The following is a 13,202-nucleotide window of genomic DNA, read 5'->3' as shown; positions in this document are numbered from 1 at the left end:
CGGTTGGCCTAATCCAAAACATACGCGCTCTCGCTAAACGGTACTACGACGCTGGTTATCAAGTGGATCGCTCAAGCCAGTCGTGTCCTATCTAGTTAGGTGCGCGTTCACATGAAAGGGGTGGTATTTGGAGCATTCGACCAATCACAAACATGGAGAAGCGTACTGACAGCGCAGCGTCATACTTCCTGAATGAAAAGTCAACTATAATATTAGACATATGAAGAAGTTAAACTTTAAACATCCATGACTTAAACACTTGATCCAGGATAAAAGCCACATAGCTGCACCTGCAAGGTGAATACAGCTGGCAAAAGAAAAAGTGTTTGAATGCGTAGGGTGAGTTGCCCTAATGTGGGACACGCCCTAATGTGGGACACCTAAGCTCAAATGGGTGTAGGTCTTCCGCAAACAAATGAGAGTCAATTAAACTACGGGTTAACACAAGCTGTGATGTCATGCGATCAAAATTACATGACTTCTCAAATATCCAATCACAGATGAGGGTGGAAAAACCTTTAAACAGGAAGTACCATGTGTGAAGACCACCCAATTGTCAATGACATAGCGTTTTGACAAATGTAATGTTAAGGTTTTAAATTTCGTATAAATAAAACAATCTTGCAAATTTTTATCAGGATGTGTTTATGATATGTTTGTTCATCAGAACATATTATAATATGGTGTAAATATACTCTATATTTTTTTATTTCAATCAAATGTTCCATCGTCCCACTTTAGGAAACATGTTTTGCAAAGTGGGACAGTATGATTTGCCTAATGTGGGACAGGTCTAAAAGGGGCATGGATTGTGCAAGAGCAATGGTTATTTACAGGGCTTTAGTCTTCTAATGCAGTATTTTAGATATTTAAGGTGAAGGGCAAATCATATTAAATAATTGGGGGTGGCTGCATCTCTGTTAAAATGGTATGACAAAGTCAGAGATAATGTTAGGGATTAATGTCTGAGTTTAAGAGATGGCAATTAATTTAAGCCCAAATATTCATAGTAATTTAATAAATCCTTCCAACACACATTGTAAAAAATAGCCTAAGTTAAGAAATCATTCCAATATGTGCTATAGGTCAGTGGGGAGTGATTAGTCGAATATGCATAAATAAAAAAGAAAGAATGCAGACTAAGATAAAGAGAGGAGAGAGGAGTTTATCAAATATGTGTTATTGGTTGTGAGCATATTCTAATGGTTTTTGGATTATTGAAATATATACAGTTCTGTTTCATATGAGTGTTGAGAGCTGTATCCATACATCTCTTAATTTTGCCCTCAAAGTGCATCAGATTGATGCATTTAACTTCAATTTAAAGAAAAACATCTTCTGTTGTAAAAACAATAACATTATAAATAGTAACATAGCTGAACATGGTATTGCACATTTAGCTTTGAGTGTTACTGACCTGAGATGTTTTTATTACATGAATTAAGGTGACTGAGGCTTTTTAACATATACTTTTCAGTGTCCCACATTTTGCACAGAACTGTCCCACATTAGGAAAAGCAGATTGTCTGAGACAACTTGGCACTAAGAGTACTTATATCTCTACCATTTCTTTTATGAGTGTAATATCTGCATTTTCTCTTTTGGTTTGATTAGGACACATCCTGGGGATTTCAGAATGGTACTTGATGTTGATTTATTGTATCGGCTTCATATCGCAAAATATTCCCGAAGTCTGAAATGCAAAAAATTGCCCACATTAGGGCAATTCACCCTACATTAACAGGTTTATGATATCACTGCCCCGTCCAAGACACGATCTGACTTTAATTACATTTGTCTCGAGTGTTTCGTCAACTTAATGTGTTGCTTAAAATAATACTTCTGCATACAGTATGTGACACTGTGAGTGTTGCACGGCCAGATACGGCTCAGCTGACTCAGATAAGGAGATATATGATACATTATGATGTGATATGCCGCGGACTGTACTTAATGTTACTTTGATCCGGTTACTTATGTTGTGGCAGATATTTAAGTAAGCTTTCTTAACGCGAATCTTATAATAGTCAGATTGCTCTGAAGATGGAGGTGATATTCTATTAATGTTCACGTTCATACAGTCGGTGATTTTTGCCGGCCGTCTTTCCTGCGACGGCAGCTTTTCTGTATTTCCTTTCTCCTGTAATATGACTTGATCGCTTTAAACTCCACACACTGAGCTCTGATTGGTCAGCAGGCAGTGCTTTCACTGAGTTGAGCTCTTAGCCTGCAACCTAACCTGGTCCCGACCAGGTTAGCCGCTTAGCATAAGTTACCATGGAGATCTAGCCTGCTAAAAAGAGAACCAGCTTCGTAGGACCGGAAAGCCGGAGTTTTCCCTGAATTTAGCCGGCTAAGAGAAAATCCTGCTTCGTAGTATACCCCCCAGGTAGGATTCCTTCTCACAACAAAAACGTTACAACCAAACCTTTTTATTTAAGCAAAAATATATCTGATATTCTCTTCTTACAGCTGATACTGGTTCACTGTATGCTCAACGTTTGCAGGTATGACCAAATAAATGCCCCGCCCAGGATAACACAAGGTTTCACACATTGTTTGTGCGTGCAGCAAACTGTAAAGATTTACTGAATACTAAATCAGAAACATTGGATGGTGACTTGTACATTCTCAAAACTCCAATTTAGCGTAAAAGAGTTGGATAAATGAATTATATTCTTGAGTCGACACTTTTATCAGAGATGTGGACCTTGAACAACCTCATTTATCTTCCTTAAGGTCAGATTTGTTTCCCCTAATTTAATTGAAAAAGACAATTTGAGAGTAATCCAAGATGAAAACCAGAGACAAGCTGAATTCTAATGTTGAACATAAAATATTGCCTGCGTGATAAGTTTCAGACATTGAGTATTAAGGTCTATTTGAAAACATATTTGCTTTCCCTCCCTTTTATCCCAGAGCAGACATGCTCTGTCATACCATAAGTATTATTCTTCCTCTAAAAGAAAGTGCTACTTGTTGTTTCACTTAATTCATTTCATCTGTAGAGTGGAAAATGGAGGCAGACACGACTGGAAACCAAAGAGTTGAGTGCCATCTGTTAATTGTCGAGGCAGTATATAATTCTGGTAAAGATATAGAGGGTGTTACCTCAACAATTAAACACGTAAGTCTCCATATGTCACTCCTTTGTCATTGGAAGATGTGTGCAGTGACAGGAAGATGTATTTGAGTCTGTGTAGGTGTAATGTTTTTGACAGCAGTGTATGCTCATGCTGGGACTTGCTGTCTTTGATATGATTATATCAGCAGGTGTGTGAGGGAACAATGGTTTAAGCGCAGTCTGTGTAATGTTTGAAGATGTGCTGCAGGGAACATTAATGATATTGAAAAGGCAGGACTAATATTTATGTAGGTTTCAAATGGGGGGTGGTCTGATCAGGGCCTTAGCTTGCAGCCATTGCCATTAAATCATGTCACATGTCACATGTCAAGTAAAGATGGAGTGAAATAGAGCATAGAGCTGAAGTGCGCAGATTCAGTGAAGGGTGTGTAAAAGTGGAGGATGGCACAGACTGACCTCTGGAGTGGTAGTCTGCCGCCGTGCTGCTGATAGGCGCTTTCTTTACGGCTGAGGAGCGATAGACGATGTGTGTCCTCCCTTCTCCTCCGTCCTCCTCCTCTTCCATCACTCCATCCCCCCTCTCCACTGGCTCGATAAAAAACTCCTCTTGCTCCATCCTGATCATACCAGCCTGAAAGAGAGTGTGGAGAATTAATTGGATGACATTAATACAATTTGAACTCGTATAAACACTCAACACCGAGCTCCGCCCTTGTTTGCCTCGCACTCTCTTCTCCAGCCATCCTTCACTTCCTCTCTTGCCCTGACAGTTTAAGGACAGAAATAGCCCTTGTCTGTACTCCACTGCTGTGTTAAGAGCATGCTGGGAGAAAAAGAGAAGAGGAGAGGACGGCAGTGATCCCTCCTGGGGACCTGCAGCGGTCCAGAGTGACACCTGGCATCTAAAATGGCCTACACAACAGCAGGAGATGAGACTGTCCCACTCCTCCATCTTAGACTCTAAACACATTCTGTCAGGTAATTCCCCACGTCCGCCTTACGAACACACACTCACACAAACACAGATGAAATGTGCACATAGGCAAACTCACAGGGAGAGAGTAAGGCGGGGAAGTGAGGGCAGAAACTCTGAAAGAGATGGAGAGAAGTTAAGAAGCGTGCATTCAGAACGCACACACAAATAAAGAAGTCGCGTGCACATAAACGGGGAAAACAGGCACTGGGAAAATTGCCCGTCACTCTCTCTTATTCCATCTGTCTGTATAAGACAACTGGTAATTACCAAGGCAACGCACTGATGTAGAGGAAAGCCATGGGGGAGAACACACAGAGGATGGAGATGGCACAGAGAGGAAGAGCGCAACAAAGATAGAGCGATAAATGAGGAAGTGAGATACATTCGATACGATCAGCGCTTGCCTGCTTCTCCCTCCGCTCTGACAAGAGGAGGAACGGATGGTGAGCGAGTTGAAGAGAGGAAAGTGAGCTGATGGAAAAACTAAATATTGTGTGTAGAGGATTTTGTGATGAAAAGATAAGGCTTTGCTAAAAGACTCAGTAATGCCACCCTCGGGCACAATGACAGGCTACAAATGTCTGTTTAGCCCATTACATCTGTGAGAGTAGATATATTCAAACTACAACCTACATTATTATATATTTGACAGTAGACTTTACAATACAGTACAGTGTTTCTTTCAAACTCTATAAACACATGACACCTGTAAATGGTCCAGCTAAAACCAGTCATCCGCAAAGGGACTGAACCTTAGTATGTCTGTCTTCCCGCCGTAGGGTTAAAATATCTTATGTAGCAAATTTTTATCCTGTTGAAGTGGTTTGCTTTTTTAATAAGTGTATGAGTTTTTTTCTGCCTTTGTGTTTTCAAAGTGGTGAAGATGTTTGATCCTTGGCTTGTCTTATTTGCACGTGTTTTCTTTAAGTTGCAGTGAGTTGAGTTGTCTCGGCCACCTATAAATAAAATACATTTGGCTTCACAAGCAGAACAGAGAGAATAGATCTACAATCCTTCCTTTGAATGAAGTCATTTCACTATAAAATATCTGTATTTAGAAAGTTATCATCTATACACACTATATGGAGCCTGGAACTAACTCATTTGGTGTTTTGATTTATGAAAGCACCTAGACTCTAAACAATCTTTGTGTTGGTACAGCATACTACTTAATGAGTCCTTTGAGCACTTAATGTAATGGAGTAAAATAACGTTCATACTCCATGAATTCCTTAGATAGCCTGATTTGGATCCCTACATAGAGAATAAATAAGAATATTATGTGCTACATTTTTCTTGCCTTTACCCCTCCTCTCTCTCTTTCTCCCTGTCAGTCTCAGGCTTTAGTCCCGGAAGGATGTCGACAAGCCACTGACCTGCCCTCTCACTCTCCTTCCCTCCCCCTCTTTCTCCCTCCACCTCTCTCTCCCTTCTCATCCCTCCATTTCCCCGAGCCGTGGTGCGGCATTCCGATCGCAGCTGATGGATCTGCGATGGTGCATGCATTCCCACTCCAGAATACCAAGCAGTGGGCAGAGGAGAGCCGTGTCAAAGAAAAAAGATGACATGTGGGACTAGGAGACATGGTTGGATCGATCAGAGCCAAGCGGGGGCGGAGGGTTGGAGAGAGGGGAAGGTGTGAGGGAGAACTGGACACGTACTTTGAAAAGCCCGAGTGCATAAAGCATCAAAGCCTCTGCCCACATTTCCATAGTGAGAAGCATTGTCTTCATCTCCTTTATTAGAGCAGGAGCTGCCAAGTCCTAGTCGAGGAGATTACAGGGAGGCTTGTCCAAACACTGTGTCCAAAACAAATGAGAGGAATTCAGATTCTTCTGCATTACACACACTGTCCTAATGTGGCAACAAAAACACCAGGTGGGTTATTTAAAGTTAGGGTTAAAGGCCATAAGTGATAAGCTACGTAAAGATCAACTCTACTGTAAACCCATTGTTGAGAGTAATGTAAAATGATTTGGTTGGAGTGGAGGGACTTTAGAAAATAACAACTCTTAAACAATGCACCTTGATTAATCTGATAAATAATAAAGGATCCTGTAAAGGATACGCTCCGCTAAAGGGGAAAATGAGTGTATGAAATCAGTGTTTAAATGACTCAGTCAGTAGCAATGTGTGTGGCCAATTGTGCTGCTGCTTTATAATTTCATTGTTTGTTATATATTTAATATTATCACTCTATTACTTGCCTGTTCAGGGATTGTTGTGGCCCAGCTGCATCGCTAGTTGCTTGTTCTCTTATTACAGTAAATTCATTGGGCTCCTTCGGGTGATGAGCCTGAAGATGTTTTATTAGGTTTGACGTGTTAAAATGTAGCTTATTAGCTCCTCTCCCCTCATGAGACACTTGAATCCGACACAGTGGCTTTCTGCATCTCATCATTATCTTCATTGTTTTTAAAGTATTTGCACATCACACACAGGAAGTATGACTGCACATCTGGCTGAAAAGGTCATTGGTGAGCATTCCTATGGATTTCTAGTATACATTATTCAGTAAACAACATCAAAATACCACCTTTCGCATACAATAGGCAACTAGGCATTTCCACAATGATAATGTTGCCAAATGGTGAGATAGATTTACAGTTACAAAGCTGTTACATATGACTAAATGCTTTGACTTTTTGAAACAATTAATAAGTAACAAAGAGAAAGCTAGAAAGCTGTATTAATGCTGTCTTCAGTTCATATTTAAATCAATTCAAACACTTCCGAGTAAATCTCCTTCACACGGAATAATGATGCGAATCACATCCGAGTGTGTCATTATGGTTAAAGAAGAGAAAACATTGGCACATTCTGCAAAGAGCAGCCCGCACCAAATATTAACATCTGGCTCATTATCAAAGAAAACACCCACATCTCAGCGAATATAACGGACTACTCTCATGGCCATTACGATGGTGACACTAAACACAACCCTCCCTCTGAGACCTGAAGCCCCTCTGAGATATGTAGCCTCTAAATCTGGATCCTGCTCACTGAGTGTCCAGTTACAACGGGAGGATCCTCTGTGTTTGAAGACACCCTGAGCTCTATTTGAAGATCTGAAAGGAGCAACTTGAGTCCTGGGTAAGGGTCCTGAGGGGCACGTGAGAGGAGAGCGGCAGAAAGGCAGAGTTGGAGTGGAAGGGCGGATGTTGTGGTGAGGATCAAAGTCACACCCGGTCGCGGCCCTTCAGCTCACTCCACCAGAGGCAGTGTGTTACTGTGTGTGTGTGTGTGTGTGTGTGTGTGTGTGTGTGTGTGTGTGTGTGTGTGTGTGTGTGTGTGTGTGTGTGTGTGTGTGTGTGTGTATGTGTGTGTTTGTTTGATCTGGTGTCATTGTATGTGTGTTTGATCTGATTCATAACCTTGCTACTGCTGGCTAACTTCACACACAGTTGCACACAGGCTGACATAGACACACAAACACAAACACACACACACACACCCGCACAAATATAGCTTTGATAGTGACTCACGCGTGCTGTGTAACCCTCCAATTAATTCACCCTTTGAGTCATGAGAGAATCGGACTTGTACAATAGTAAGGCTGATTTGAAAGATTAGACCTACTTCAGAGAGAGATTAAGAGGATACGTCACCGTAAATATTAATAGTGTTTCATTTAATCAAATAGGGCCTGTATGCTTAGCTCTGAGAAAGCAAGGTTTTGTGTTTGGATTATCGCTCTGGCAGAAAAAATAGGAGATTAATCTCACATTTCTGAAGGCGGCATTACGCAAAGCTATTCAAAACATTTAGGAAAGCTAAATATATGTCATGTATTACCGTTGGCAAACCTTTCCTTTGCGCTGTTTAAAAAGGTAAGAAAGCAGAAGGTGCAGGAAGAGGGAGAGAACTGCAATTAAGGTTGTTTATTGTATTGTATTATCATTAGGTGAATTACATTATTTGCTTAGTGTCCTGAAGAGCGAGGTGATTGCCCAATTATATTAATCAGGGATATGGAGCGTGGAAGAAAATAAATCCGATGTAGCAAATAAAAACACATGAATGGAGGGAAGCCATGTCATAATTAAACCCCCTACCTTTCTGTCCTCCTAAAGGTGCTCAAACACACACACACGCTCATAAATATGCTCACAGACACTGCCAGGTTGTGAACATGCGTGTGTTTGTGTGAAAGCCATATGCCAGCGTGATTTAAGCTGCGCAGGACTTAGCAATGCGCCCCCACCCCCAGCCCTGTCATCCTGCTCAGCTCATTACGTAGAGTGGTCTCTAAAAATGGTCACACACCCTCACCAACATACACACGCATGCTAGCCTTGTCCCACTCACCCTCTACTTCTCTTTCCCAGCTTTCTCTGCCTCATTTGCAAATTGTTCATCTTTGACCTACATTTATGATCACAGTGTGTCAGCCAAACTGCACACACTCTCTCTCGGTCTGGGTCACTTTGGGTTTTTACTCTACAGCACGGCCCAAATCAACCCCTTACAGAAAAACCAGGGATTTTGAAAGGACAGCAGTGAAAGGAAGAGGGGGAGACATGAGTAAACAGGAAGGGCCTCTGTGAGTTCCCCACAACGCTGCTTTAAGGCTTAAGTCAGTTATCTCCAGGAACAACTTCCTACTTTTGAGCCAGACCCCCCCAGTGGTGTACTTTGGTACACCCTCATATTTCCTCCACAGTTGCACTTTATCCACTTTCCCCTTTTGCTGCTGCTCTGCTTTCCTCTTTTCTTTTCCATCATCTTTTTGTTCCTCCCTTGTTTCTTTTTCGTACAATACCATTAGTATTCCACCCTCCCTCACTCCGTCTCTTTCCGTTTCTCATAACACTAAGTGGTAGAGGCACTCCGGGAAGACAGGCCCAGGTGTTGGAAAAAGAAGAGAGACAAAAGACAACTGAGCACAGGTTGTATTATTTAAACAGACTCAGATGACACAGGCTTGAGAATAGCAATAGTGAGCCAAATCTGGTTCGCCTGACCACATCCTCTTTGGTTCAGGGTGAGAGCGTTGACACACTAAATCACCGACAGTCTGGCAGATACACCGAGAGACAGAGTGCCAGCCAAGCAGACAGTTTGCAAAGGAGGATGCCTCAGTATCCCGTTCTCACTTTCTCTCTCGCCCAAAAGCTTCATCCCTCTGTTTTCTGGCCACAGATAGATTATGAATCAGCAGTACCAAGGAAGGGAAAAGAAGAGGAAATAGAGAGGGAATGAGCAGATGAGTTAAGGCAAAAATAAATGTGCGATAGCCAGCCAGGAAGAGGTGATGGGAAAAGTAAGTGGTGAGTAAAAATGAGAACATTTGAAAGTGAAAGAAGAGAATCAACACAAGTAGAAGGGTAAAGTTGAAGAGAAGCAGTGGAAACAATAAGCATTTAAGGACAAATGAAAGAAGTACGAGATCATTTACGAATCAGAGGGGTCTTTAATCCATCATCAGCGCAGCACTAAAAAAGAAACACAAAGGTCCTCCTCTCTCTGTCTCACCCTGTCGTTCTTTTTCTCTCAGCAGTCTGACAGCTTTCCTAGACAGCCAAATGTTCTTGGCCTGACCAGCAGTAGTAGAGACAAGTGTGGGGAATGTTTACAAGCTCTAATCATCAGAAGCATCCATACTTGGTCTCTGTTGTTGTCTGTTCGCAGCGTGGCTCAGGTATTAGCAGAGGGCCTGTACTTCCAGACAGTGGCAGTTTTCTGCAGAGGGCCAGGGGCTGTGTAACATAAAGCTGATATATTGTTGGATCAAACTGACTTCAACCCCAGAGGAAGACTGAGAGTGGTTGTTGTTGTTGTTGTTGTTGTTGTTGTTATGTTACTTTTACAGCATCCCCAACAATGCCAGAGTGCCATTAAGGAAAGCTCAGAGCTCCAAATAGACCCTGGGGCAGAGCACTGAAGGCACTCTCCGAGGACATGTTTGTTTAAGCCTTGGAAATCCTCATTTTATCTTGTGTAAATTGGGGACCATAAGCGGATTTTCATAATAAAAGTACTGGAACAAATTCAAATGCTTGACAAAATAAGACCTGCATTCACTTGCTAGTTCTTAGACAGAGATTTCTTCGACACAGGACTACAACAGATACAGGCCATGAAAATACATATTTATGAAATACTTTGACCCAATATGTCTCTGCAAAGATAACCACAAACAGATTTAACATTCTAATATGCAGACAATGTCAGGCAAAAGTACATTTTAAAAGAGAAATAAACTGTTAATTGATTAATGTAATGCATGTCTTTTGTTTTTGGCTCACATGTAATTTGTTTGATGATTACAGGTTATAACCGTTAGTCGCTGTCCAGGTAAAGTGAGTTTAAAAAGTGATTGGTGATTTATTAAACATGATAAAAAAGTCTAGTAAAGCAACATTTGAGTTATATTTGAGTGGTTATAGGGAAAATACGGGTATAGCAACGAGTCATTATTATGAGAAAATATCAAGAAAAATACACACACACACACACACACACACACACACACACACACACACACACACACACACACACACACACACACACACACACACACACACACACACACACACACACACACACACACACACACACACACACACACACACACACACACACACACACACACACACACACACACACACACACACAGAGCATCAGCCAAGTGCACATCAATCCCTCCTACCGGCCTAGAACAGCCATCGATCAGTGTGTGTGTTTCCGTGCTTTCACATTTATGCGTGGTCTTACGGATTGATAAATGACCCCGATTAGTGGCGACTGACCGCTCTATGATTGCAATCTAAGTGCAGCGGAACAGCTGTTCTTAGAGCACAGTTGTCTTCAACAGTCTGTGATTAATACAACAGCACTTTAATGAATTACAAGCCGACCACAGGCCTGGGATCTGCTGGCCAGTTGTTATAACATCTCTCCACCTGTACATTGTTAGGAAGTCAGTGTAAAGAAACATGACATTTTGGGGTTCAAATAAACATTTCCAAATTAAGAATCTGTTGTCTTTCGTGCTTAAAAACAACAAAAAGAAGCAGCGAGAACATTTGGGTGTTTTCATATCTCTCCATATTTGGTCGAATGTTTGCATAATCTGTCAGGTTGGATTGATGGAAAGTGGATAAATGATGTTGGTCTGTGTGAACAAGACTGCACTAAAACACAATAAACCTTCTCCTTTTCTTCTCATTTTTAAGAAATCCCTCTGTGTCTCTCACTTGTTGTCGCTCCTCTCCTGCCTCACTCTTCCCCCCGCCCTCCTGACCCTCAGTCCTGTCGACCCTTCCCTGATTCTGACACACACACACACACGCGTGCGCGCGCACACACACACACACACACACACACACACACACACGGACGGACGGATCAGCGCTCGGATCCACACCCATCCCCATCCTTATCTCTACTCTATCTCCGTATCTCCACATCTATGGGGTATACCTGTAACCTAGCAACAGAGCAGAGTGAAGACCCTCCCCTACCTGACTGCTGGACCCGACAGCCAATCAAATCGCGTCAGAGTGGCAAAAAGAGCCAATCAAGCGTTTGATATAACAGGGAATTGGCCCCTGCTCTAAACCCCTTTGACCTCACAAGCGGGCAAAGTAAGGAGCATGCGCATGGAGACGTAAGGTAAAGACCCCTGCTACCTCAGAAACAGAAACACACACACACACCACACCACACACACAAGTCTCTCGAGGCCTCCAGGAGAAATCACAGGATCGGGATGACTTGCCTGTTGATTTAATAACAACCAGTGCTTCATTAGCAGAGCGAGGAACGTTACCTGTAGAATAACGTTATCCATGTGTGACTGGTTGGTAGCTTTTAATGCAAAACTAAGCTTCCATAATGAGATATTATAAGCTACTCAAGACCTGCAGATCATGCTTAGTGTGATGCTAGGTGAAATGTATTTACATGGGAACAGTCTGTCTCTGTGAGGCCAGGTCACTCTGTTCCATCGGCCATATTCCTTCTCTGTTAGAGATCCGCAGACCGTGGTGGTGCTGTCTGTGTTTTTGACCACTGCTGGCTACTTCTCCATTTATTTGTGTCAGCATGTGGTGATGGATAAAAAGTGTAACGGTAAAAGAGTGTGACTAGTGGCTCCCTGCTGTACTAGTGTGGTACAAAATCAACATGTGTCTGTCTATAGGCACCACTGTTGCCATGTGCCCATAAAGCATCAAAGACCCGTTATGTTCAAAGCCTTTCTTCCTCCCCTTATCTCTTCTTTATGTCCTTTCCATGCTCTACCCCAAGTGACATTTATATGCTTTCTCTTGGTAGAATAGACCTTTATCTTTATATACATAGATATATAGATAAACTAAATTCTGCCACAAATACTTTCAGAACTGAATGTCTCAAAATGTCCATTTCTATTTTCTTAAAATCTGAAATAATTATTTACAGGTGCCTGTTATTCATAGAGTTAATGATTTGCCACAGAAAAAAGGATTCCAGGTGATCTGTAAAAAGTGACAGCTATGATGAATGTCTTTTTCCAAAGCATACATCCTCCTTAAAAACGGAAGTTATTGCCTACACAATTACTTTAAGTTGTCACAAAGAAGAAGCCACCATGATCATCTTAACTAAGAAAGGATCTAAGGCTTTCCTGAAGGTTTAAGTTATGCATTTAGAGAGCCTATAATTTTGACCAACATAGAAACGATAGATGTTTTGAGTGTCATTTACTGGCCAAATGTATAAATGTTGACATCCATACACTTTGTGAAGCTCACTCACTTCAGTGCTTGATATACATTTATTTTCCTTCGACGTTCGATCAAGTGTTGCTTTTTGCTGTGTGATTCACTGTTGTAAAGCACTTTGCAAACTTTATGCAAGTTATGAGGGACATTCATTTGTATTAAATATTCATACTCATTTAATATCATCAATAGAGAATATGTGGCATGGTAGCTTTTCTCTTTTCATCTCCCTATCTTTTATTTCTCTGAACTGTCACCTCATTGCCTCCTACTTCTTTTATTTCCACATTCCTTCCCTTTTCCACCGGAATCTGTCAAAACACTGTGGAAGTGGATACGCACAGTGTTTGAGGGAGAAAGTCCCTGATCTATCTTTGAATTGTAAGAGCTCCCTCTCTCGTGCTGTCGACGGCTCTGGTTGCACTACTTCTGA

At 41.7% G+C, this 13,202-nt stretch overlaps 1 protein-coding gene across 1 annotated transcript in view; it reads right to left on the bottom strand.

Annotated features, from left to right (window-relative positions):
- LOC117556018 (A disintegrin and metalloproteinase with thrombospondin motifs 2-like) overlaps nt 1-13,202 on the bottom strand; it is a 124,780-nt gene that overhangs the window by 63,417 nt on the left and 48,161 nt on the right. The window contains exon 3 of the mRNA XM_034231153.1: nt 3,542-3,716. Within this exon, the coding sequence (XP_034087044.1) occupies nt 3,542-3,716 (175 nt within the window). The remainder of the gene's footprint in view (nt 1-3,541; nt 3,717-13,202) is intronic.

The sequence above is a fragment of the Gymnodraco acuticeps genome, unplaced genomic scaffold (assembly GCF_902827175.1).
Source record: "Gymnodraco acuticeps unplaced genomic scaffold, fGymAcu1.1, whole genome shotgun sequence".
In the NCBI taxonomy this organism is placed as follows: Eukaryota; Metazoa; Chordata; class Actinopteri; order Perciformes; family Bathydraconidae; genus Gymnodraco; species Gymnodraco acuticeps.
This window is presented reverse-complemented; position numbering and strand designations above follow the sequence as displayed.